Genomic DNA, 27,576 nt, shown 5'->3' with positions numbered 1-27,576 from the left:
AATACATATCCGTGCGTATGAGCAGTAGTGGTGGGAAAATGATAACAAAACCTCAAGGAAAAACTAGCTGAGTATGTTCCAGGCTTAACCATTTGCTCTCTCCAACCAATAATAACAATAATAATAATAATAAATGCATTTAAGATAAGTCATGTAAGGTAAATACTAGTGAGAAGAAAGATTTCTATCATTACCAACCAAAACTTCAGGTATAAACCATAAATCATTTCCTAAGCAAGCCATTTTACAACCTGAGCTGTTATTTCATCTGAGGCCAAGTGCAGGGGCTCCCTCTTCTCAGTGGGTTTCCTAAGCCAGAAATACTCAGAGAAAACACAGATCCAAAACACAGCAGAAAGGGAAACATAACTGCTTCCTCCCCAACCAGCGATTTCTAAATCAGAGAACAACGTTCGCAGAACTCCAATGATCGACGCTTTCCATTATTTCCCGAGGAAAAAAAGATACGAGTATCCACTGTGTCCTCATCTTCGGAATAAAAAATGTACTGTTTTCTAAACAGCCAAAACAGAGACAAAAAAGCCAAGAGCAGAGAATCAGGAATATTCAGCCCACAAGTCAAGTTTCGCTTTTTGCCGTCATGCTGTCTATGCAGACATAGAACAAAACTGATCAACTACAAGGAACTCTGAAGAGCACACACAAGTAATTTACAAAGAGGAATCTTGATGCTAGAATACTGCTACTGTTGTAAAAAGTACTATACCAAAGGCAAACTCCGTGCCAACAGTGGATGCTACGCATTCACATAATAAAAGCAGACAGTGGTGTCTTTGTTCTTACCTATAATTGTCCTCAAGGTTCATGAAAAACAAGTCATCTCTGCTGCCGGGAAGAGTCTGGTGGGGCTAGTGCTGCAGTCACCCAGCTGGGAGTCCGCCTCAACGACCCCTGGGCTCCCAGCCTCAGCTTCCCTTGTCCTCACACCTCTGCTGATCCTTGGGGACCACGGGCAAGTTTCTAACACAACTGAGGAAGAATGCCCCAAGCCGGCTACTTATACCGATGATTCACTTCAATGACAGCTAGACAGAAATGCTTGTTGGTAGAAAAGGAGTCGAGTCAACTCCACCCCTACCGTAAGGATTAAGTAACTCCACCCAGCTCAGCAATTAGCTTAAGCAGCCACTTGGTTCCAGGTCGTGAAGCTGCCAGCAGCATCGCTGCTCCCACTGGCAGTTCTCAGCAGGTAGGGAGACAACGCAGGGCTCACCAAGCAGGACGGCTGACAGACAGCGAACACACAGTTCTGTGAATAACTGTAACCTGGGCTGGGCTGCCTGCTCCTTTAAAGCCGTATCCAAGTTTTCTGAGCAGACAGGCACACAGGTCTGTCCCTCACCGTTGTTTTTTTAAACATTTTCTTTTTTAAATTTTATTTTTGTCTTTCTGCCATGCTGCACAGCATGGGGGATTCTTAGTTCCCTGACCAGGGATTAAATCCACACTGCCTGCATTGGAAGCATGGAGTCTTAGCCACTGTGCTACCAGGGAAGTCCCTGTCCTTCACCTTTTTACAATGAACTTTGCTTCTACTCAGTTTCTGAGTGGGAAGCCCCATGATATGAGGCAGGCTGACAGCACAGTCTGTGGATCTCCCCCAGAGAGCTTAACTAGGTCTTGACGTGGTGAAAAGGCCAGAGTAAACATAACTATGATACAAACTACAGAGCTTCCCTGGTGGCTCAGAGGGTAAAGAATCTCCCTGCAATGCAGGAGGCCAGGGTTCAATTCCTGGGTCAGGAAGATCCCCCAGAGAAGGAAATGGCAGCCCACTCCAGTCTTCTTGCCTGGAGAATTCCATGGACAGAGGAGCCTGGCGGGCTACAGTTCGTGGCGTCGTGAAGAGTTGGATATGACTGAGCAGCTAACACACATGTGATAAAAACTACAACACCAAACAGGACTGACAGGCTGGGTGGGTGGGGGGGGGGGCTGGTGTCACATGAGACAGACTCCCGCTCTTCAAGCCTACCACCTCTGGTGAGCAAGCCCGTTTTGGGGGGACCCACGGGGCGCCCCTCGATATAGGTCAAGGGCAGTGAGTGGGGCCAGCAGAGCCCAGCTGGGTGCTCTCCAGCACTGCGTGCTGTGCAAGCGGCAGGCACGGTTCACCCACCTGCCCACCCTCCACGGAGCTCCCACGGCAAGGAAGACACGCGCTCTTCCCCTGGCTCGTGGGCTCAGGCACGCCTCGCTCTGTGGCCCCATGGACTGCAGAGCCCACCGGGCTGGTCTGCCCTTGGAATTTTCCAGGCAAGGATACTGGAGAGGGTTACCATTTCCTACCTTGGCTTGTGACTGGCACTCAGTTACACCTCTTTGCTCTTGCTTGAAGCACGTCAACAACCCCAACAGGGGGGCGGCTATGACAGGAAGTGCCCCCACTTGTAGGAAAAAGCTAGCCTTCCACGTGAACTCAAATGTTCCTGGTATGTCAGCTGAGAAACTGTAACCTAGACCTTCAGGTTTCCCACAGGTGCTGGGTCAACAAAACCGATCACCAGGGGAGCCAGTGCCCTCTAGTGGCTGGGAGGATGGCTGAAGGCTTGCTGGAGGAAGTCTGCCTGGGTTACTACCAGAAACCCTGGCCCCAAACACCCCCAGAGAGGCAGGCTGACAGGTAGCACCTTGTACTTTCTAAACAAGAAGAGAAATGGCCCCCAAATGATTAGTACTGAGCATGTGAGGACACACAAATGCTAAACAGCATACTCTAAGAGCAGGAATTCCATCTTCTTAACGGTATCTGCAATGATAAAATTAAGCTGTTTTACAGAAAGAGACACAGATTTAGAGAACAAACTCACGGTGGCTGGGGGGTAAGGGATAGTTAGGGAGTTTGGGATGGACAGGGACACGCTGCTATATTTAAAATGGATAACCAACAAGGACCTACTGTATAGTGCATGGAACCCTGCTGGATGTTACGTGGCAGAGGATGAGAGAGGAGCTTGTGAAAGAATGGATACATGTATATGTGTGGCTGAGTCCCTTCACTGTTCACCTGAAACTCTTAGACCATGGTTAATCAGCTATACCCCAGTACAAAATAAAAAGTTCAAAAAAATAAAGCTGTTTCACATTCACACAATGACTGGAAGGTCAAAAAACAAAAAAAAAAAACCACAATATACTATACGAAATTATACCGAAACAAGTTGAGTAACTATTTGCCTGATGCCTTAAAGATCAAAGGCACCTAAACTCCCTTGGATGAAATATTATCCAACTGTTATGGGCTGAGTTGCATTTCCTCCCCAAATGCTAATGTTAAAGCCCTAACCCCAGTTCCCCCAAAACGGACTGTTTGGGGACGGAGCCTGTGAAAAGACAATGGAGCTAGCAAGAAGTTGCTGACCCAGCGTGACTGGTGCCTTTCTAAGAGGAAATCTGGACAGACAGGCACAGCGGGAAGACAATGTGAAGGGAAGGGAGGAGACAGGTGGCCGTCCGCAGGCCAAGGGGAGAGACCTCAGGGGAAACTAACCTGCCGACACTCTGAGCTCGGGCTTTTAGCCGCTAGGATGGTGAGACAAGGAATTTCTGTTGTTTAAGCCACTCAGTCTGTGGCACTTTCTCATGGCAGCTTGAGCAAACTAATATTCTAGGTAAACGATGATTTCACTCCAAGTATTAATACCAGGAAATGAAGACGGAATTCAGATTTCTGATTAACAGCCATTCTCTCCCAAATACTTCCTTGGAGTGTTTACTCCCATTTTTGTGTGTTTACTTGTCCATTTGAGGTTCTGCCTTGAAAAAAAAAAAACACATGAGGAAAAGCTTATCTTGGGAGAAGAGGGTGAAATGCCTACAAACCCCTCCAAGTCCACTTCTGCTACCTCCACTTACAGTCAGGTTCACTGACCAAGGGGTCTCGATCCGCATCTTACCCCCCCAACTGAAAATCAGCTTCTGCCCAACCTCCACTAAAAGAGCACCCAAGCCTAATAAATGACAGTCTCAGCACTCAATTAAGAGCTGTTAACAATGGAGGAAATGCCACAGGCTTCTTAGTTCAAGCCCCTCTGTCTAGAGAAGGAAATTAGGACCCGAGCAGAAGAGCACCAGGATCTCAGAAATAAATGCTACTCCGACACACAGTCCTAATCCAGTAGTTACCAGCCCTGCTCCTGCTACACGATTAAATGATGGCCTGAAATGATCAAATCTCTCCAATCTCACAAAGAAAAACTGCTGCTCCATGGAGCAGCTGCACTAAAGAGACGAATATATAGACACTGGATGGCGGGTGGAGAATGGCTGAGGTCAGGGACTAAGTCTACAGGCTTTCTTAACCTGGGCTCCACCACCATTTGGGGTCAGGTCATTCTCCGTCGTGGAAAGCGGCTCTGTGCACTGTAGGATGTTTAACAGCATCCTTGCCCTCTACCACTAGACAAAAGTTCTCCTCAGGTGTGAGAACCAAAAACAGCTCCAGATGTGGCCAAGTGTCCCCTGGGAGGCAAAAACATCCCTACTTGAGAACTACTGGCTTAAAAAGACAGAAACAAGACTTCCTTGGAGGTCCAGTGGTCAGGATGCTATGCTTCCAATGCAAGGGGCTATCCGTGGTTGAGGAACTAAGATTCCACGTGCCAAGCGGTGCAGCCAAAATATTTTTTAAATAAACCAAAGGACAGAATTCCATGCAGAGCAAAGAAGTTGGTGGCACTGGAGAAGCAGGGGGAAGTAGCTTCTGAGGGGATACAGAAGAAAAAAGGACTGATGCTGTGGGAGATGAGCCAGGATCAAGGCAGAGGAAAGGCAGTGAGGGTCTGTTTTGTTATTTCCAAAGAAGTAGGTCATAGGGTCATAGGGTGAAGAGGGTCATAGGGTGAAGAGATCAGACAGGGAGTCAGGAATATCCAAGTCTGGGGCCACAGGAGAGCAGAAATTGAGCAGAAATGAGTCAAAGACGTCTCAGGAAAGATAAGACCGTAAACAGAGTGGCCCCAGCAGGCACAAAACTTGCAGGTTCCTCCTGCAAGTCGGAGGATCCAGGAAGGGGGTGGGGAGGCTGGTTGGGTGAATGTAGTTGGAGCTCCTCAAGGCTTCAGGCACAGCACCAAAGCGTGCTGCAGCTTCTAAGGTCATTGTGGTCAGCGGCAGCACAGATCAGCCTAGTCACTGATGCTGAAAACAAGGAAACACTCTAGAATCTCTTGCAATAAAATAAATAAAGGACAAAGAAAGCCTAAAGAAGGAGATATCCCTGAGAAGGAAAGAAAGAGCCTGTTGACAATCCAGAGGGCTGAATACTCATACCCTCTGACTTGATTCCAGTCCAAGGAATCTTTACCAAGGAAACAATCAGATGTTTAAGTTGAGCATCAAGAAGTTCATTACAAAAATAAACAAAAAACTGAGAAAACTTAATGTCCAATCATAGAGAAAATAAATCACAGCAATCTATAGGCTCATGTTCTCAAGGAATATTTTAAAACATGGGAAAACACTCACAGTATAATGTTTTAAAATGTAAGCTATAAAACTATACATGACAGAGCCCAATTTAGAAATTGTACATATTTACAGATATACACTTTTAAAGCACCCAAGTCAGTCTCTACCAAGGGAATAGCAGTCATTATGAGATTTCCAAGGTTAAAAAAAAAAAAAAATCATAAGGAAAGAGGGTGACTGTCCTGGAGAGGCCAGCACAACAGAAGGAGTGATCAGAGAGGCAAGGAGGGGCTCCAGAGCCCAGCGGCAGCAGAGTCAAGGGCTACGTAACAGTGGAAAAGGAGTGTGCTGAGCACTCAGGCCTCCCTGGACTGGGTGAAGAGGAAGGTGCTGGTGTCCTAAGACGGATACACGAGTGTCACAGTGTTGGCAGCATGCAGTTAGCAAAGGGGGTGGAAGAAATAGTAGCCTTCCTTGGAATTCCCCAGAGTCCTCACTGGCGCGAGGAGGCCGCAGGAGGCACACCTGTGTGTGAATGAGCAGGTGTGGGTCGACCAGAAGTCTGCCAAGAGGAAATGCTTCTGTCCTTGGGGTTTATTCCTCTATATTTAAATTTGAAGTATATTAAAAACTTCATGGCAATTCTTTAATTCTCTACTATTCACACAATTGAATGCACAGCCTTCATATGGCTCCTAGTAATACCCTGTGGATATATACTCTGTATGGGAAAACCCGGATGAACTTGAAACAGCACCCCACTCCAGTACTCTTGCCTGGAAAATCCAATGGACAGAGGAGCTTGGCAGGCTACAGTCCACGGGGTCGCAAAGAGTCGGACATGACTGAGCAATGCCACTGCATACATTAAAAGTAACTAAATTTTAAGTTCGTATGAGCAAAAGGAATTTTGCAAAAGTATGGAGGCTGACTTCCTTCAAAACAAAATCTTACTAAGAACAGAAAATTGGAACTTCAGCATAGCATTCCAAAGACTTTTCGGTGTTTCTGTTTTACCTGCTTTTGGTTTTAATCTCAGCAAGATCTGTCAGTCACCAAGATCATCGAGAGATTTTTTTTTCCCCCTTAACCACACTCATACTCTGCAGTCTTTAAAAATACACTTCTAAAAATAATAGAACACGTTTTCATCAAATGTTTACCACTGTAAGGCAGCTATCCTCCAATAAAAAATGAATACATTAAAAATGTTTATCATAAAATATTTGTTAAAAGCTTGATAAACAACATTATAGAATTATTGCAAATATATAAACTGCTTCCATATACATGTAAAAAATAGAGCAAAGGACAAGAAGGAAATAAAATTGTAACCAACAACCTCTCTCTGGCTGTTCAGATTACAGGTCAGTTTTGCTTTATACTTAATCTTTTCCAATGTCTACTTCCTTTATACTTAGGAAAAAAAATTATTTAAAAATTGCTAAGAATATACTATCACTTATTTATAAAGAATGAGTAACCAAATGAAGAATCCACAGGCTGGGGGAGGAAAAAAAAAAATACCAAGTGTCTGTTCTGTTCAAATCCAGCCACAGTTAGAAGAGAAACTGGGACACTTGGAGGGGGAGGAATAAATTGAACCAAACAAGGATGGCATGACACAGGCAGAAACCTTTACATAACACAGGCAAAGTTTGGTGACTGCAACACAGTCGTGGACTTCCTCACAAGGTCTTAAACTGAATCCTCCTAACTTGGGTTAGCCTCTTCTTCCAAAAGAGCCTTACAAAATAGGATGAGGTGGGAGTTCCACGTTTCGCAGTAGTTAATGCAATCAAGTCACCAGTGACTGTATTGAAACATCTAAAAAGAAAACTGTCTCATCAAGCAGGGGAAAATGGTCTCTTGAATCGTTAATCATCACTCAGTAAACATCATATCCTGCATTTACCCTGCTCAAGGCATTGGCCAGGACCAGTGGTTGGTATCCTCCAAGCATTTATAACCTGACAAGCTCACAGACATGGCTGCCCAATTTATGAAGCTCCTATGTTCCTTCAAGGAACAGGGCAGCTACTCGAAGAACCCAAACCCATTTTCGCATGGAAGAAATACCTTGTTCTTGGCGATACAGTCCTTTGATGTAAAGACCATCTCAGTGCAAATGACTCCCCCAAAGGCCTATCCAACCCTGCTCTCTCTCTTGAGCTCCACTCTTGTTTACCATCACCTCCTTCAAGTGTCCACGTGGAGGCCGAAGAGACCCATGAGCTGCTGATCCTGCCTCCCCATCTGTTCCCAGCTAACCCTCACATCTCAGTGGTCACCAGCTGGCCAGTTCCTCAGGCTGGAACTTCCTGGACTCTGTTCTTCTCTGTATCCCTCAGACATCCAGTCCATTAGGAGGCCCTACGGACTCAGTGACCGAAACCAAACCAAACCAGCCATCCCCTTCTCTCCATCCTGATGTTAGTTACCACCTAGGTGTTCAAGGCTCCTCTTTCAAAACACAGGCTACTGCCACACCCTCCAAACTGGCCTTGAGGGAGGGCCACTCTCACCTGCAACGGTGGTCACATCAGGCCACTGCCCTGGCTGGCTGGCAGCTCTCTCTGCCAGCTTTCCGCAATCTTAGGCATAAAATGCGAATTCTTCACGGTGGCCCTCACAGCCCTCAAGAGCCACGACTCCTGTCTGCTTACTCCTTTCCGAAGCCCCACTGGCCATATTCATCTCCATCAATCTCGGAAAACACTCAGGTCTGCATGAGCTCTTGCACCCACTGGCTGTGCCTCCTTCTGAATGCTCTCCCCCAGATCGTGGGGCGGGCTCTTGTCTACTGATTGAGGTCAGAACTTTTATGCTGAAGGGAGCGTCAACTGGCACCACAATTTGGGAAAGCAAACTGGTAACATGTTCCAAAGGATTTAAATCCTGATATTTTTTTAACTCAGTACTTCCATTTCCAGGGAGGCACAGAGCTTAATACAACTTAAAATTTCTTGCAGAGATATTCACTGCATCTTTTCTTTCTTATATGAGAACAGGACTGAAATGATTAAGACAACGTACTCTGAGAAAAAAGGAATGCTGTGTATCACATGTGGGAATTTTAAGTGACCAAAAAAACAGGCTATGAAAGTCTCCTGACATTCTGAGGTTAATTATGCAAGCCTGGTGTGCCGCAGTCCATGTGGTCACAAGGAGTCTGACATGACTGAGCGACTGAACACAACATATGTAAAAATACACATTCCCTACGAAAAGGAAAATGTCAAAATCCTGAGTGATGTTCCTTCTGCTGTTGATGGATTTTCTTCCCTCTAATTTCCTTTTCCTTCTAACGTCACGTGTAACTTTCACAATTACAGGGAGAATACTCCTCACTTTTAACATAAAGAAAGAATGCTACCTAAACAGTTGTTAGCTTTTCAAAGAACCACAAAGAAGGCATGTTTAAAAGCACCACGTTGAAATGAAAAGCTTCTCGATACGATACGCAATAATTCAAATGAGAAAAACAGGGGAAACATATCACAGACAAGGACCCAAACCTCCTATTCTACAGATTTCTTACACATCAATGAAAATTTAACGACCCTAAGGAAAAATAGAAAAGGTAAATGGGCACCACATAAAGAGGAGATGCAAACACACGAAGAGCTATTCGACTTCGCTGACTGAAGATACAAAATATCTCACCTTCCACAATGGCAAAGATTAAAAGACTGATAACATGGCGTAATGCTGAGGATGGAAAAACTGGTACTCTCATCAACCGCTGGAGTCAGAGAGACTAGTGTAAACCTTGAGAGGGCAATTCCCCAACGTCTATAAACATCATACTATATCCTAACCACTGGGCTGCCAGGACAGTGCCCCCGAAACACTATTATCAGTCGAACAGAAACAGGACGAGTTGGTGGACGGAGAAATAAAACCAGAGCCTCCAAGAGCACAGGGGAGCGCTGCACGGTGGACACACTCGCTGGGCGCCAGAAATTCAGCAGTCAGTTCATACAAGGGACTGGAGAGACCCTGGGGCAACTGTCAGGGTGAGCAGCTGGGAAACTCTGCTTCCTCTAGCTTCTCCGGTCACTGCCTTCTTCATGCAGGTGCAAGCAGGAGGGCGGTCCTAAGTCTGGAAGCGCAAGGAGCTGAAGATGGCCAGGAGGGACCCGCAGCAGCCACAGGCGGAAGGCTACCCCCGAGCCCCTCCCACCAAGCCCCGCAGGGCCTCAACCTGCCGCTCACCAGTGTGGGTACAAACGGAGCCCACGGGAGTCACAGACGCCAAGATCCGCAGACAACCAAGAATCGTCAAACGTGTGAAAAAAGCAGGCCGTGAAAAAGCCAGGCCATGTAATATCGGGTCACGAGCTTAGACAGGGAGCGCGCAATCAGACTTGGAAAAAGAATTGCAAACATGCATAATCCATATCCTGACAAAATCTGACAGGGTTTCCAGACATCAAAACAAGCACAGGCTGGAAACAGAAAGACACAGAATTAGAGGTCTGAGAGGAGGAACCAGGGTTTTTAACTTCAGGCCGCAGAGCGGTTCAGCTGGCTCCGCACGCATGACGTGGGGTTAACCCTTACCAGGGGTGGGTCTTCCCCCTGGCTTCCCCCTGATCTACCATCATCCACACCAGCCTCCGCTCGCCCCTCCTGACCTGGAGACCGTGTGCTCTCGTCACCTCCTCCACGTTCACGGGCAAACGCTGAGAAGCGGAGTCTGCTTCACGCTTGGGTGTCCTGGGCGTTTCCACTTCTTGCTTATCCTGCACTGTTTCTCAGAGAAACCCCCTCGAAGCCGATGCTAATGCAGGGCTAACCCTTCCCGTTCCACGGTTGCATAATACGACTGACTGACTGACTGAAGTCGCTCAGTCGTGTCCCACTCTTTGCAACCCCATAGACTGTAGCCTACCAGGCTCCTCTGTCCATGGGATTCTCCAGGCAATAGTACTGGAGTGGATTGCCACTTCCTTCTCCAGGGGATCTTCCCAACCCAGGGCTCGAACCTGGGTCTCCCACATTGTAGACAGATGCTTTACCGTCTGAGCCACCAGGTACAGACAGTCCATTTTTCAACCAACAGGCATTGGTATTTTCAGGATCTTGCCACTAAAATCTCACAATAAACCTCCTTTTACAAATGGCTCTGTGTACAGACACTTTCATGTTTAGAAGACAGACAGGTAAGGCTGCTTAGGAGAAAGGAATATTAATGTTTCACTTTAATGTGCACTGCCAATCTGCTTTCCAAATAAAGCATGGTGATTCACATTTCCATCAGTATTATGAAAATAACACTTCTATTACATCCATGCTAGCAAGAAGTGCTATTCTCCTTTTTTTCCCTTTTTAAAGTCAGTCTGATGAATTTAAAGTAACGTCTCACTGCTGTTTTAGTCTGCAATTCCCTAGCAGATATCGACTGCTTTTTGAAAGGTTTCCTGGCTTATCTGCATTTACTCTCTGGGAATTGCATTTTATATTTTTCGTCCGTTCTCCCCAAGCTGTGTTTGTCTTGTCAATTCACGAGTTACAGACAGTAACCCCCTGACTGTCATACGTGTTATACGCCCCCCTCCCCAACCGCCTAGCTTGCAGGTACTGAATCTTGCTTTAAACGTTCTCCTTCACTCCAAGATTATGCAAGTATCCTCTTACATTTCCTTGCACATTTGAACTGCTTGTTTACATTTAAGTTTCTGAAGATTCTGGGATTTATTTCTGATTATAATGGAAGAGAGAGGTCCATCTCCCCCACACCTCCTTCCTAAAGAGATGGTTGCGCCAATACCGTCAAATAGATGAACCATCCAATATATGAGGTATTCTTTTCTCAACAGAATTGAGCTGTTCCTCTCATGATGTGTTAATTTCTCGTGCTTCAGGATACAGAGTCCTGGGTGCTCTATTCTGTTCCACTGAACCATTTATGTAATTCTGTATCGACACCACACTGATTTGACCGCAAAGACGTTCTTATTAGCATAGTAATAAGATCACTACTGTGATCACTTGTCAGCTAAGTTTGTCCCCTCCGTCCACAGGTTTTACTCTCCATATTTAGACGTGCTCTTCACAGGTATTATGCATTTATTTTTCTATATAAACTTTAGAAATATTTCATTTAGTTTAAAACAAGGAAAACAGGGGAAACCGACTGCCTTGGCAATTCTAAAGGCAACAGCAATTAATGTATTAATCTGGGGATAATTGATGTGTGTATGGCACATGCTTTTGTTTTGCAGCCTTCACTACAAAGAGCAGAGGTGTCGCTCTTGGTCAGTTTCTTCCTAGGTTATTCGCTGCTGCTGAGAAAAGAGATGCGTAACTTCCATTCCCAGGCGCTCATTTCCAAATCAGAGAAGTGATCACTGGTAAAGACTTATTTTATCCAGCCATCATGATCATTTTTCCAACTGATTTTAGATTCTTTTTCCCAACATAAGCTCTTGTGTTTTCTAGACATGCAAACATTTCGCTAGTGACATTTATTATAACCTCTAAGACAACATCAAACTGTAAAAGCAGACATCTTTTTACAATTCCTAATTTCAACAGAAACAGCGTTTTGCCTTTTAGGGGAATATCTGCTGTTAGTTGGTTTTGGAGAGTAATAAATAGCCTTTAAGTATTATCCTTTTATCCTTATTGGTTTTTCAGATTATACTGGGTTGGCCAAAGAGTCCATTCGGGTTCTTCCGTACCACCTTATGGAAAAACCTAAACGAACTTCTTGACCGACCCAATGATATGTTAGGGATGGCCGCTTACAGGATCAAACGGCTCTTCTCCTCTGATCTGGGCACAAGCTCTGCTCCTTTAGTACGCTGGGGTACAAACGTGTGTGATGGTCAGTGTCCCTAACACCATCACCAAAGCATTACTGGGATAAACTATTAATCATGGTATCTCTGACCCACTCAGGAGTTGATCTGTTAGTAAGTTATTTTGAATTTCTGCATTTGCTTTGATAGACACTGTTCTATAATATTTTCTGAGTTTAAAGCTTAGATAAAACTCAGCTGGAAACCCATGAAATCCTGATGCCTTTTTCAACAGCCATTTTTCACCACTTTTCCTACCCCTTCTAGACTAACTGGTCTTTTCACGGTTTCTAAGCTTCTTGAATCCATTCTGGTAATTTGTATTTTATTACGGAATCAACATCACATTTTCAGATGTGCTTCCAGAGGGCTGCATGTAGCACTTCCCCGTAAGGTCAGGTAATCCCCCTGGCGTCTCCCTTCTCATCCGCATTCTCTAGTTCTGCTTTCTCTTTACCTCAGTTAGGATGATGCGGGTAGTTTATTGGTCCCTTCATATAAGCAGCTACTGGATTTACTTATCCTTTAAAATGTCATCTTCTGTTTTGTTAATTCTAACTAATTCTCTTCATGTCATCTCTTAATTCTTTTTTCCTAGTTCTTTTTTATTTAGTTGGTTTCTTTTTTCAAATGTCTTACAATGCATATTCAATTCTCGTATTTTTCATCTTCTTAAATAATGAAGGTAGTTACCCAGAAGGTGATATGTTCTTCAATGTTTAGAACGTTCGTGAAAAACAAGAAAAATACCTAAGATGACGATTTTAAGAGCCACAATACAAGTAGGCAGTGGAATTAGTCCACTAGCTGACATCTGATGAGCAGAGGATGGATAAACCAATGGAAGAAAGGAAAAGTCATCACCATTCCCTTAACACAGGCCAAGTTCAAACAAAATTCTATCATCTCCCTTACTGACAGGTTTTCACCCTGCATTTCACATTTTGGGAAAAGTGATTTAATTCATAGATAGGTTTTTCTTTTAATTATCACCAGAATGTGATGCCTAATATTAAAACGTCTATCTGTAGTCAGAACAATGCTCTAAATCTAGGGCATCAGACAAAAATTTGTCATGATCATGAACTTAATGCAAGAATGCGGCCTGTCACATTTGAGCTGCGTCTTAAGGGCGAGTTGATACAAAACTCTCAGGTGATCATTCAGAACCCACTCTGTGCCCAGGTTCAGCAATGTAAGAAGCAACCTTTCCTGTGTGATTGCTTCAGACAGCAACTCTTAAAAAACGATGCCGAAGGGACAGAGAGAGTGTCTGCTGATTCCAGGGTGAGTGGCTCTGACCTAATTCGACAAGTGTCTGAGGCCAGAAGCAAAGCTGCTACTATTTCCTAATCCTCACTACAGGGAACTTTAGAAGACTTACAAGGGCCCAATCTGGCCTGGGGAACTTGAAGATAATGCTCCAAGAAAACCACTTTCATTTACACTCTACTAATTCAGAATTATTTTTATGATCTGGAAAGAGTTCGGACTCACGTTTCCATTTTTAGACCCTAGGACAACAGGCGGAGAACGAGGCTAACTCTACTTATGGGAACAAATTTTAGAAGCTCTGACTCATGTGTAAACAACCAATGTGCTAATAATTTATCTGTTGGTTAAAAGCACACACTTCTATTTGGGTTGCCACCCTAAGTCCTGGTAAGAACTGAAACCAGAAGGAGGTTTTTTTTTTTAACATGTTCTATGTTTAATTCTTTTCTCACTCTGTTCCTGAATGTTTTCCCCAGTGAATCCCAGTAAATAAAACATTACTATTAAAGCCTCATTATAATAGGAGCTCTTCGGTAATAGGACACAATGTTCTCAAGGGTCTCCAAAACTAGTGAGGAAATCCGACTCGACGGACATGAGTTTGAGTAGGCTCCGGGAGATGGTGATGGACAGGGTGGCCTGGTGTGCCGCAGTCCATGGGGTCGCAAAGAGTCGGACACGACTGAGCAACTGAACTGAAGTTCCCTCTAGACGATACGCGCTGTTTCTGGGAGAAAGACTGCAACTTCACCGCGTCCCACACCCTGTCTGGGTGATCTGTGCATCCTGATCAACAGTCAGATGCCTGACAGCAGGGCTTCTGTGAGCACAGAGGCGAGGTCAGGCTGTGCCTGGACCCCTGAGGACATGGCAGGGGGGCCACTGCTTCCAAGTCTAAGAGGCGTTAGAAAGGTACAGCAGGGCTTGGGGGCCCTAGGCTGTCAAGTCGATACACCTGCCTGCACGTAATCCTGCCTGCCTCAACCCAGTCTTCACGGACTGATGCTACTCCAGAACTATGAGTCACTGGTTCATATCCAAGGCCCAGTATCGGCTATAAACAAGCAACTGTTTTCAGCTCTCCAGCAAGACAATCTTTAAAATGAGGTCTTTGGTTGGCTGGCTTTTTTTTTTTTTTTTTTTCTGCACGTCACTCTGGTTTTCATCTGTCAAGATGAAAGGGAGACACCTGTGTTTGCTAAAGTTCAATGTCAATCAGCTGCTGGCCATGGTCAAGGAGCAATCTGGTTGAGCTGGTTGGAATTTCCAGGTATTCTCCTATTATCCTTTGAAGTACTGAAAATTTCACTTTCTGGTGGAAATACTTCAGTTTCTATTCTTAGCAAACAATTACACGCTAAAGCTAAAAATGAAGAGAGGAGATGGCAGACCTGGAGTGTATTTTCACAGTGCAAAGGGCAAGAGGGAAGAAGGGCACTCGGAGGGGCTTGTTCAAGTGCAGGGAGGGGCGGGAGGATCACACCCAAAGGTCACGCCACCTTCCTATCACAGTGAGTACCACAGTGACGATGTACAAGGTACCCGTATGGGAATGGGATTGCTCCAGCCAGCTTGTTAGTGCTGCTGAATATGCCTAAAGAGGTCAAGGAGAGATGGACCCCAGCCCCCTACCCAAACCTAAGCACCTGTAATGCCTCCAGACCAGCCAGCAACTCTGTGTCACTCCAGTGATACAGTGATATAGCCTGTTCCCTCCCCTCCATTCTCACTGCCCTCTCTCTGCTTTCTTGTATTATTGCTGCCATAAATCTGAGACCGTAACACCAGTTCTCTACTCTCTAATTACTGTTAGACAGAGATGGATTCATCCCCTCCTCCAAGAACTGAAGTCTGGGAACAGGAGGAGGTTTGGTCCAAGTGGAAAACTTGATGTAACCTTTAAAATGAGTTCACCAAACTCAGCTAACCACACTTCTGCGGCAAGTTTCAACGAATCCTAGCGCATAGGGGAGCATCATGGATTCCTCTGAGGATGCCCCAACTTCAATTAGGAGGGATGAAGAGAACTCAGGAGGCCTGCATGCAGAGGCTGGTATGGGAACAAGGGCTCATCAGGCGATCAGGGCTCAGACACACAGGAGACGGGAGGACCTGGGGCATAGGCCCAAGAATTGCACGTTGGGAAAGAAACTCAGGACATACACAGGGAACACAGGCTGTTCAACTGGCCAGGAACAGAGCGAATGGAAAGGGAAGTGAGAGGGGAATTGAGCTTGACCAGAACATATTCAAGGACAGAGGAGCCTGGCGGGCTCCGGTCCAAAGGGTTGAAAAGAGCTGGCTATGACTGAGTGACTAAGCAGGCACGCATGCAGAACTAAACCCTACCTGAGCAGCAGGAAGAGGGCAGGAGACCTTTTCTCGCAACCGTTTCCTTTCTTTTCTTAATTGCTGGTGGTTTCCATTATTTTCTCCTAAGTCTTCAACTAATGACTAATGGAAAGCCCTGAAATTTCAAGAGTCTACTTCCCACGTGTTTTCTATTCTTATTCGACACCAATTAACTTAATCATCTCATTTCCTTCTCCCAATTTTCAAACTCCATGGAGCCTGTATTAGTCGCTTCTCTCCCCCCCCACCCCCGCCCACTTCCCTCCCTCACACACACCCCTCCTTCTAGGCAAAACAATCCAAACTACTTCTGATGATAAAACAAACTTCCAAATATTTTTACCCAAAACACTTCTCCTAAATATAACTCCCATCGTTTTGAGAAAGGCCAAATATTTTTGCCAGGTGACTGTATTTATCTTTCTTTAATCTCTGTTATTCCTCTGGCCCTTTGTGAACACAACAGATTACTAGGAGGGTTGAGTACCTCAGTGTTTTTAAGTACTAGCTAGATGCTGGTGACCACTAAACAGCCTTAGTTCATTGGCAATTAATTAAGAGAAATAATGATCTAACTAGCAAGAAGCACAAACGGGCCACAGTGAATAAGGATACCTACCAGATCTAGTAGGTATCCTTATCTACATGCTTACTATACTTGATCTTAGACATCTTAGAATATCTCGTGATTACTCATAATATTTATTCAAATAGTTTCACTGTCAACCCAAATATCTTGTATCAAAGAGCTCATGGGCTACTGGATATTTGCATCTGATACACATTCTCCTTGATAATTACATTGAGTTTATCTTTCCTTTTTATTCTTTAACCTATTTTTTCTATCCTTTCTCCATTGTATTCTGCCAGATTTTACAGTTGGAGAGTTTCATGTCATCTGCAGACTGTTTGAAATTGATCTTTCTAGTGTTTTAATACCTTCCTTTCTTCAACTTTTACATGACTGACTCTCACAAAGATATATAATACTCAGGAAACCTTTTACGTGATCAATGTTTAATGCTATCAACATTATGGGAATTCTTAACCTAATTTTCAAACCACTAGCTAAAGCTCAAAAACATACGCAATTTCCAAATAGCATGACCTGTCAATCAACATAAAGTCAAATATCTGTAACAAGAGTAACTTTCATCTGTTTAGAGGCCTATTCATTTACTTGGTTGGAGTGATACCGAGATACCCTGCCCAGTGAAGATTCTAAGGTTTCTATTAGTCTAAGTATCTAGAAGTCAAAGGACTTAATCCTCTTTGTATTCCAGACTGTCATCACCTGTCACATGTACACAAAAAAAGCAAAAAAAAAAAAAAAAAAAAAGAATCACCTTGAACTGCTGAATATTTTATGAAGGTATTAGTACCTGAAAAGTGGAGTGCAGACGTTAGGAAGGTCAGTTAGGCCTCCAAATTCAAAAAAGGTTGAATTTTTTTTTTTAATTAGAAGTCATTCCTTGGAACTGATTATTGTCTGAGGCTTTCTTCCCCCATAGCAGTTGACTCCAACTGGATCCAGGATAAAATTTACTAGTACAAGTCTGAAAATACCGACACTTTTTCCTTAATTAATTAGGCCCTATGATTGCAGCGCATAGTTGCTATCTTTCAAATGCTCCAAGTTTCCAGGGTCTGATTCACTATCTCCTCAGACAGTCTGGCAAGACTTAATTTATCTGAGAGATCAACTACCAGAGAATTTCATTTAATTGTATAAAAAGCAAAAAGGATTTGAAAAATGTCTTACCAGTCACAGTTATTTTAACATTTACTAATTTGAGTGCCGCTAACATCATTCAGGAAAAAAAAAAAAAAAAAAAGATCGTCTGTTTTTTAGCATAAAAAGCTGCCTGCCTTTAAAAAAATAACCTCTTATTCTTGTACATTTACCAACACTGCATATTATTATACTAAAATCTTCCCTCCAGTGTACTAAACTTCAGCAATGAATCTAGATAAATTATTACTTCTGCTTTTCAAAAATTGACCTTCCAAAACTGAAATGTAAGAGAGACTAGAAATACTGAATCCAACAGTAGAAGGATCTTGCTTTTATTAAGACAATGGTTTCACCACTTGTAGAAATTTTAGCTGCCAATTCAGCTTGTGGACAATTTAGGGAGTAATTTCCAATTAAGTTAAAAGTATACATTGAGGCCAAATATCAGTTCTCGTAATAGGTGTGGATATAGATACCCCACTGGAGAAGGCAATGGCACCCCACTCCAGTACTCTTGCCTGGAAAATCCCATGGACGGAGGAGCCTGGTAGGCTGCAGTCCATGGGGTCGCTAAAAGTCGGACACGACTGAGTGACTTCACTTTCACTTTCCACTTTCCTGCATTGGAGAAGGAATTGGCAACCCACTCCAGTGTTGTTGCCTGGAGAATCCCAGGGACGGGGGAGCCTGGTGGGCTGCCATCTGTGGGGTCGCACAGAGTCGGACACGACTGAAGCGACTTAGCAGCAGCAGCAGCAGCAGCAGCATAGATACCCTACACAGCAGTAGTGTAGAAAAAGGGAACTAATAATAGTAACAACAATAAAAATGAGGGAACTCTTACACAACCACAAGCATCAATGATGCGAAGATGTAGGGAAAGTCGTGAAAGAAAAGAGCACTGGCCTGCCATGGGAAGCGTGACAGGACAGAGGATGAAGGCTGCGGATGGAGGCTGGACTCGCCAGAAGAGACTCTGCCCCAGCAGAGGTCAGGGCTGAAGCCTTCATGGGCGGGGGTGGGGGCAGATCTCGGCGGGGATGGGCAGACGGGAGGGGTGGGTCGGGGGCAGGGTGCGCGTCCACCTGTCGGAAGGGACCTGCACCACCCTCGTGGATAAACTACAGCTGTGTCTGATGGAGCCACTCTCAAACCTGACTGTGCATGAGTCATCTGGGAATCCAATTAAAAGGAGACTCCGAGGGCTTCCCTGCCGGTCCAGTGGTGGAGAGTCCGCCTGCCAACCCAGGGGACACGGGTGTGATGCTCGCTGGTCCGTGGACCACACCCGGACTAACCCTGGAGGACACCTGGGGAGCAGGGAGGAGGAAGTTTAACCAAGACATTCACCTGCTGGGTGGGGCGCAGAAGCGCTGGGCTCATGGTCCTCCCCTCACTTTCTGGGTCTCCGGTTCTTCGTCTGTAAGAGGAGGAAGATGGGTCCACCTCCCAAGTCTCTGTCTAGCTTTAAAAATGCAGAGCAGGGAGGGAGTTTATAGCCTAAAGAGCTTCACCTCTTCAACCTGGAGTCAAAGGGGAGGCCAGCTCAGGAGGGAAGGAAGGGCTACCGAGGAGCTAAGCTTCCAGAAGACAACAGAGGAGGGACTCGTGGACTTGCCTCTTTCGTCTTGTCCCCTTATCCCCACTCGAACGTGTAGATAAAAATACGAAATGACCTGCACGCAAGGCTATTTACTGCCAAACAATGGACAAGTCTGGGAACAACCTGCATGCCCACCGGCAGAGGACTGGCTGAATACACTGGGACCTCCAAACGAGGTCCTACTAACACAGCTGGAAAAGACACTTCTTATATAATGACACCGAGTGAGCCCTAGGACATAGCCCTAAGTGAAGAAATAAACAATCAGGGTTCAGAACAGGATATATGTTCTGCTCCTTTATAAGTAAGAAGGAATACGAAATAAATGCATATATTGAATCTACATCTCCAAAAAGGCCAGTGGAGGGAGAACCTCAAATCTAACTAACAATGGCTACCTGTCGGGAGACAGAGATGGAAGGTTGCCTTTATACAATAATCCTTTAGTTATCACTTGGTCAACTAAAAAAGAAAATTAAATTTAGGAAAAAAAAAAGTGGAACAAAACTAATCTATCAAGCTGGTGGTGCAATCATACAGAGAAATATTTTTTTACTTGCCTCTGAAATGTACTTTTTTTTTAAGTTTTTTTTTTTTAACTTTTTGAGTCAATCTTGGCAATTTAGAGGTAGTAAAGTACAGTATAAATGTGTGTTAAATCGCTTCAATCGTGTCTGACTCTTTGCGACCCCATGAGCTGTAGCCACCAGGCTCCTCTCTCCATGGGATTATCCCGGCAAGAATACTCGAGTGTGTAGCCATTTCCTTCTCCGGGGGATCTTCCCGACCCAGGGATCAAATCCGCGTCTCCTGCACTGCAGATGGATTCTTTACCCCTGAGCGAGTGGGGAAGCCCTAAAATGTATTTTTAATCTTACATCCCTAATGGGATATAATGCTAATATTGAAAGAATTGTGAAGAAATATTAAACTACATTCAAAAGCAATAAAATGGAAAAGTATTAATAATTGTTAAAGTTGGGCAATGGAGTTTTATTATGCTGTTTGCCATCATGCAATTTTCCCTATTATTGTGTATATCTGAATAATTTTTTAAAATCAACTTTCTAAGCAACCTTTTTTTATTCAACATTAACACACATTCACAGGTTGACACCAAAGCCAACCTTTGTCCACCAAGGTGAAAGTCAATGTTCTTAATATAACTGCCAGTGGGAAGAGAGGCTGCCTCCTACTATCAAGTAACGTATTCTACATCTGAACAGATCTGACATTATTCAAATACATCTCATATTATTCCGTTTTCACAACAAAATTGCAGGATGACAATTATGCCCATTTATAGCTGAGGCAACTGCCTCAAATGGATCCAACGTCAAGTTCGTCTATTTCCACGCCCAGTGCTTTTTGGACGGCCTCTCGGGATCCACACGACAGAGCCCTGGGGCAGCAGCTCTGTGCCTAAAAGCTCTGCCACCGATTTCAAGCAAAACTTTAAAAATTCATGCCAGTTTTCATCTACCCCACAATACACCCATGTCGGTTTAACAGGAAAATAACGTGTTTAGGGACATGAAATACGCAGTACGGCAGACCCGAGTGTGCATCCTGTGGCTCCTTACTCCAGTGTTAGAGGCACTGAGCTTTGTGAGGCTGCAGTGAGTCAGGCACATCTGGCACCCAGATGCCTCTGGAGGCCCAACACAAGAAAGGGGCCACGGCCCATTGTCCAGCGAGCACACTGCTGGGGGCCTTCCCAGCCTACAGCGTTTCAACTGGCACCTACAAATACACTTTCTGTGGGTGTAACTTTTTAACCTGAAAATTCTGTCTAGTCTTTTCAATATTATCACCGAGTCACTGCAATAGCAGGCAAATTAAAATCACCTGATACGGCTTGAAAAATTGTTCCTACCGATTGGGGTGTACTTCTGACTATCCTAAGAAAAAAGCTAAGAGGCAAACGAGGAATTCAACTTTGTAGCAGCAGCCTACCCCAAAGAGAAACAGAACAACAACACTTACTACTATATCCTTTAACAAAATGACAGCAAGTCTTTAAAGATAAAGGTTTAACCTTAGAACAGACTTAGAGAATTATTGCAAAAATAGTACACAGAGTTACCATGTATTCTGTATCTGGTTTCTCCTATCATTAACAAGTTACATTAGCCTGGTACATTTGTTATAATTAATGAATCAAGGTTATATATCATCATTAAGTAAAGTCTATACTTTATTACATTATATCCTTTTTTTTCCTACTGTCTTTTCCTGTTCCAGTAAGCAATCTTTGTTTTCTCTGGATTTTAAATTCAACCACAGGAAGGCTATTTAAGCAAATATAATAAGTACAAGCATAAAAGACTAAAATGATGTTTCTCAAGGCACGTGAAACCCAAGAAAAAATGCAAAATCTGTGAAATCACCACCAAGACTCAGCTCTTCAAAAGACCAACCCTGATCAATAGCTACAGTAACATCTCAGGGCTTCCCTGGTGGCTAAGCCATAAAGAATCCCCCTGCAATGCAGGAGTCGGGGGTTCCATCCTTGGGTCAGAAAGATCCACTGGAGAAGGAAATGGTAACCCATTCCAGTACTCTTGCCTGGGAAAACCTGTGGACAGAGGAGCCAGGCAGGCTACAGCCCACGGGGTCACAAGAGTCGGCCATGACCCAGCAACTCAACTTACCACCACCAAACACCATCTTATGAGAACCTACATTTATCAAGTATATAATGAACTTCCATGTATGAAGACTGAGTTGGTGCATGAAAAACACCAACCTGGAAGTCAGTTCTAGGTACCAGAAGTGGTACACTCATGCTAAGCTGAGCATCATTTAAATTAGGTCAACAAATAGCCTCTCTGGGGCTGAAGCTCACAGAACACCTGTCTGGGTGTGTGAGCCACTGTCCCATTCCAGGCTTAGTTTCGTGTAATTAAGGCGTCAAGAAGTCAACACATAAAAAGTTATTAACCTCGAAGTTTTCAAAGAGCAAGAGAGAGTGACGACAAAAGGTGTCGAAAATGAACACATGACTCACGGAAAGCAAATTCAATAAAAGGGTAGAAAGTTCCCCAAGAACTAAATTGAGGGAGGAACCCCATGAGAATGATCAGAGAAGGGAAGCTCATTTTTCTGGGCCAGAGTTATCTTGAAAGAGAAAGCGTTAGGCTAAACTGGCTCTTAAGGTCTCCTTCTGTATCTAAAATTCCACAGTCCTCTCTGATTACAGTCTCTGCAGCGAGGCTGACGGCAGAGACACCCCTGTTCTGTCCCCAGCCACAGAGGGACTCAGACAACACGACCGCTAGGACCCTTCTCCCCACCAGTGGCCGGGGAACGATTTCCTCCACAAATGGACAGTGCTTTTCCTGCCTGACCACAGAGGCGAATCCTCTGTTCAGGTTTATAACTACTAAATAATGTTATAATAAGGCACTCGGCCACTAATGTGAACTGCAAAGAAATGCTTTGTATGGCCGCTGTCTTATATAACTCACATGCTCCACTAACTTGTTATGAGTAACTCAACCTGGCCCAATGGAACACTTCTGCAAAAATCCAACTTTTATTCTTTATGGATAGATAAACTCAGAGCGTTCAGATTTTCCATGGCATTTCTAATTCTGCACATTCCTTAAAGCAAGGTCTGGCAGCTTTGGCACTACTGTGGCTGGCTGGGGGCACATTTCTTTGTGCTGGAGGGCTGTCCTGTTCACTGCAAAAAGTTGAGCAGCACCGCTGGCCTGTGCCCACTGAAGGACAATCAAATATGTCCCCAAACGTTGCTAAATGTCCCCGGGGTGGAGAGGAGGCTAAATCAATCATGGCTGAGAAGCCCTTGGAGCGATTCATGATGTATGTAAATAAATATAATATGATCCTAATAGCAATGCATGATCTCAACACGGATTACATGACTTCTTAAAAAAATATTTTATTAGACCCTACAGACGAGTATTTGTCTCAGAAAGTATCATCACTGTGGGTGCCCAAAGAAGCAAAATCATGTTTTCCCCCTCAACTGTTACACGTTAGTACTTTTAATATATAATAGACAGTAAAAATATAACATAAAAATTAAAAATATATAGGCGTGATAATTTCCTAGAAACAAAGGTCAGAAGCCAGCCTTCACCCTCTCCATCCCAGGACTCCACAGCAAACATCAGACTCTACAGCCCGCAGCCAAACCACACTAGCACAAGGCAGAAGCTGGTCTGGGAAAGAGGCCAAGATGGATAGCTCATGACCACTGGGTGCTACCCAACCCACCCACATGTCGCCTCTGAGGACCGCAGGGCGTGCTGCCCAGGGGTCATTCTGCCACCAGCGATTAAAACAGACCCCATTCCCCAGAAGACAATGACGCCGGGGGAGATCACATGGGAGGAGGCGCTTCTCTTACAAATGCTTTCAGCGAAAGTGTTGAGGTTTCTTGATATGTCACTGCTTAATCTAGGGGTGGGGTGGAGAGGAGTATTTTATAAACAACAGCAAAACAGGATGAGTAAGTTCTTAGGGGAAACCTGAGAGACTGTGGGTTGCTGCCACTGGATTTGCAAAACCTGGTTTTAAATGTTGCTGCTTATCATTATAAAGGTCATTTCTCCTTTTTGTGAGGAAAAGTTGAAAGCTGATTTCAACCGTTTTAGCTCATTTTAGCTGTCAGTGTGACCGTGTAGAATTCATCTCCACAACCTACTTAGGTCAGAAGAAACGGGCTAACTCTATCCACCCTGTAAACTCCACCCAAATGCCTCTTTCCTTCATGGAAGCATGCCAACAGGTGTCTTAGCAGAAAGAAGCTGGGAAGCACAGATGGTTGCCAAGGTGACTTGAAAGAGACCCAGGCAGTCAACACCTGCGGCTAGGAGATGCCCATCACCCAACATTACCCTCACCTGGACAGAGGTCCCCAAAGCAGGCTCAGAGGAAGGGCTTACCAGGTCAGCCCCAGATCTCAGGGCCTCAAAGCCACCCAGGAGTGCTCCATCACACAGGCCGCTCTGCCGATGAATATCTTTGGTTCCACCTCTTCTGGCTCTGCCAACCCCTCCACCACCTCCCCCCGCCCAAGGGAAAGCACGCACTTCAAGAGAAAACCAGCCGTGCCCAGCTCCTACAGGTGGGCAGACAGCAGGCAGAGAGAACCACAGAGGTCAGCCCGTGGGGCACTCACCAAGCTAGATGCTAATCACGGCACAGAATCACTTACATCAAAGATCATTAACCAGGCGCCCAGGGATGAGAGCTCACAAGCTGCAAAACCGCGTTCAGATAAAGCTGCAGCCTTTTGTTGCCACACACTCGGTTTGGGTCATTTCGGGAGAAGGGCACCGCAGTGGCCCCGGGGCGCCCACACAGGGGCGTCCTGGGAGGGAAAGGGGCAGGTCCGGCCTGCCTTCCACCGCTGCTGTTCACCCAGGGCTGCTGCTAAGTCTCTAGGGTTTATTTCCTGTCCTTCCCTCTCCCTTAGGAGGTGTAACTGTCCCTTAGCATGCAAGGGAGAGGGCAGGAAGGAAGTATAAACAGGTAAAATCTGGGGGTTGGGGGGTCCTGTGTCTGCGATTTCTCGTTTTCTCCGAGGAAATGTCTCCTTTAAAGGTGACTGTTTTGACTCTACAGTTGCAAGTCCCACACCAAGAGGGTGGCAGGTCCGTCTTCATCAGATCTGCTGCGGTGCTGTTTCTCCCACCTCCGGGGACCCAACACCACTCGGCTCTCAGGGACAAGAGGTCGCCATCAAGCCCACAGGGTCAGAAGTTCGAGTTCTCGCCTAACAGGGAGCCAGGGTTGTAAAGATTCCTGACAAGTGTTCTTTCTGACATGCCTCAAGCGGCTGCACGCACTCCAGCTTCTTCCCTTCAGGACTCATAAAAATCAGGGCCAGCCCCCCTCTCACCCTTTGTCTCGGGCAGCCTGAGTTTCTCGGCGTTTATGGACGGACTCGCCCCCAAAGAGCAAGCACTGCCCTAGTTCTCCATCCCGGGATCACCCAACTCCATTCTATATTTGCCACAGAGCCATTATTTGTGACTAAAGTGTCAAAATGGCAAACCACATTAATTCCTGCTAGTGAGATTAACCTCACCTGGGAAGACAATGTGTTCTCGGAGATTAATTTCTGGGTTTGTAACGAGGTGTCACGGGAGAGCTCGAACAGTCTAGAAAATGTAAGTGCCGGCTTTCTTCTCTCTCAAAGGGAATACAAGTTTCTATGTCTGGAGGCTGAGCAACGTGGGGAGAAGACAACGAACAATGATCTAATCATCCGGCACCTCATTTACAATTTTCAAAAGTTCGTAAGTGATTATATATCCATATAAGAGCAAAACCGTGTAATCTCTCAACACAAGTGAAAAACTAAAGTTAGGAGTCATGTGACTCATCCTCCAGCACTTCCTGCAAAGGTTATAAAACAAACTGGGAAGACATTTATATCTCAGGAGGTAAATCTGAAACAATAAAGAGGTGGACACCTGTCCCACCACGACCTTGCTAGTAGCATCAGCTTTGATTTAAACTGAACTTCATGCACAATGAGGTTAAAAAAAAATTTAATAGAAGATCTGTCCTCATTTCCCCTGGGGTTTTGTACCAAATTTCCAAACTCTGCATGACAGATCCCTTCCACTGTGTCTGTTTTCGACATTTCAGGCACACAGGGATGACAAATGCAGTAATTTATTCACAAAGGGGCTGCTGAGGGAGGGAGGCACCGGAGCGGCAGCTGTATTATAATTTTTCAGTGCACAGAGGTTTCCAACAAGGTGAGACGGGGGAAACGCAATTTTTCACTGTCTATGTTTTGATTACTGAAGCATGAAAAAAAAAAAAAACATGAACATGAAAGAGGTGGGGGGAGAGGAAAAAGAGAAAGAAAAAGGAACAGAAAGAAAGAGGAAGGAAAGAGAGGGAAGGGAGGAGAAGGAGAGAAAGAGACAAGAGGAAAGAAGGATCAAACAAGTCCCCAATCCTGGCACATTCAGATTAAAGCTGAAGGATCTATCATAAGACAACACTTTCCTGATGTTAATGTTAACCAAGGAAAACAGAATCCTTTGTGGCACTTACCCGATGCCAGGCAGGAAGACCTCACATTAAAGGGGATAGAGCAAGGCTGGTGGAGATGCAGAAGCTGTCGGTTTCCCTTAACAACGGCGGCAGCGAGCAGAAATCCCCGGCTCTGCCCGGTGTCCCCGACAGGTGATCAGCAGCCTGGAGCAGGACGTGCCACGTCCGAGGGAGGGGCCGGGGAGGGCGTGGCGCCGCCGCCGCCCAGGTGGGGCCCCGCGGGAGCCGCGCCCCCCCCCCCCCCACCGACACCCCAGCAGGCAGATCGGGGGGGTGGGGTGGGGGGGGCCCTAGCTGCAGCCTCTCTGGGCTGGGAGCGGCTCCCGAAGCCTGCCTCGCTCAGATTTGGAGCGGATTCTGATGTGGGGAAGAAGGAAACGGCTCTTCCTTCGGAGAGGGCAGAGACTACCACGTCTTACAACATACCCCCACCCCCCCGACCCAGCAAAGCACGGAAGTTAACAGCCAACTCACAGAAAGAAGGGTGCATACCTGCCCACCCCCCCCCCCAGGTGACTCTGGAGCCTTTAGGCACGCAGAATGTCTTGTTTGGAAAATGAATGCTATTTTCCCCCTCTAGATGCTTTGAGAGGAAGGGTGTTCCAGGAAAGAAGAAAGCCCTCTAGATACTGCTGTTTAAGCGATTGCTCAATTGTCATTACATACTCCGAATGAGCATGTATTTCCAGACAACATTAATTTTGGATTCCATCTCCACCACCTTAAACAGCTGGGGGTCATCAGGCAAAGTTCTTGGTCAAAGTGCCTCCCACTTCCTCATCTATGGAAATGGAGCCTTGAAACCTCCTTCAGGGACTGTTATGAGGCATCCCAGGTGGAGAGACAGACAACCTTCAGCAACAGAAGACCTAAAAGTAACGCCAAAGTCAGCCACAGCCGCCCTGCCAGCTCCCTCGGCTAAAATCTGGCTCCGCGTCCAACAGCAAAGGATCGTCCTCTCCTAGTTGAAACCAGCATCTCCAGTAAGTTTCCCGGGGTTGGGGGGGTGGGCTCGTCCTCTCCTAGTTGAAACCAACGTCTCCAGTAAGTTTCCCGGGGTTGGGGGGTGGGCTCCAGGAATCCAATTAAAAATTGTTTTTGCACACAATGGTCAAAGAGCACATGGCCTTTCAGCCCCATTCTTGCCAGGGACACCAAGTTGCAGCCCAAGTTACAGCAGGTTTCTGCCCCTAATTCCCTCTAACTTCCCAATTCAAGAGCACACCCATGTTTGAGAGCAAGGAGTATTCAGGAAAAGAAGAGGCTCTTAATTGAGCCAGAAGGTCTTTTTCCTTTAATGTTCCCCTTTAAAAGGCAGTTATTTC

The 27,576-nt window shown here is 45.3% G+C and overlaps 1 protein-coding gene across 7 annotated transcripts in view; it reads right to left on the bottom strand.

Moving 5' to 3' along the window:
• Positions 1-27,576, bottom strand: part of NEDD4L (NEDD4 like E3 ubiquitin protein ligase) — a 370,632-nt gene that overhangs the window by 190,310 nt on the left and 152,746 nt on the right. For 3 of the 7 annotated variants that reach the window (XM_042239246.2, XM_060405300.1, XM_060405301.1), the window contains exon 1: positions 805-26,418. The exons of the other annotated variants lie outside the window; for them this stretch is intronic. In XM_042239246.2, the coding sequence (XP_042095180.1) occupies positions 805-827 (23 nt within the window). In that variant the 5' untranslated portion in view covers positions 828-26,418. Of the gene's footprint in view, positions 1-804; positions 26,419-27,576 lie in introns of those variants that run through there. 7 annotated transcript variants of the gene reach the window in all.

The sequence above is a fragment of the Ovis aries genome, chromosome 23, assembly GCF_016772045.2.
Source record: "Ovis aries strain OAR_USU_Benz2616 breed Rambouillet chromosome 23, ARS-UI_Ramb_v3.0, whole genome shotgun sequence".
Taxonomy (NCBI): Eukaryota; Metazoa; Chordata; class Mammalia; order Artiodactyla; family Bovidae; genus Ovis; species Ovis aries.
The sequence above is the reverse complement of the archived record's forward strand: the minus strand, read 5'-3'. Positions and strand labels throughout refer to the sequence as shown.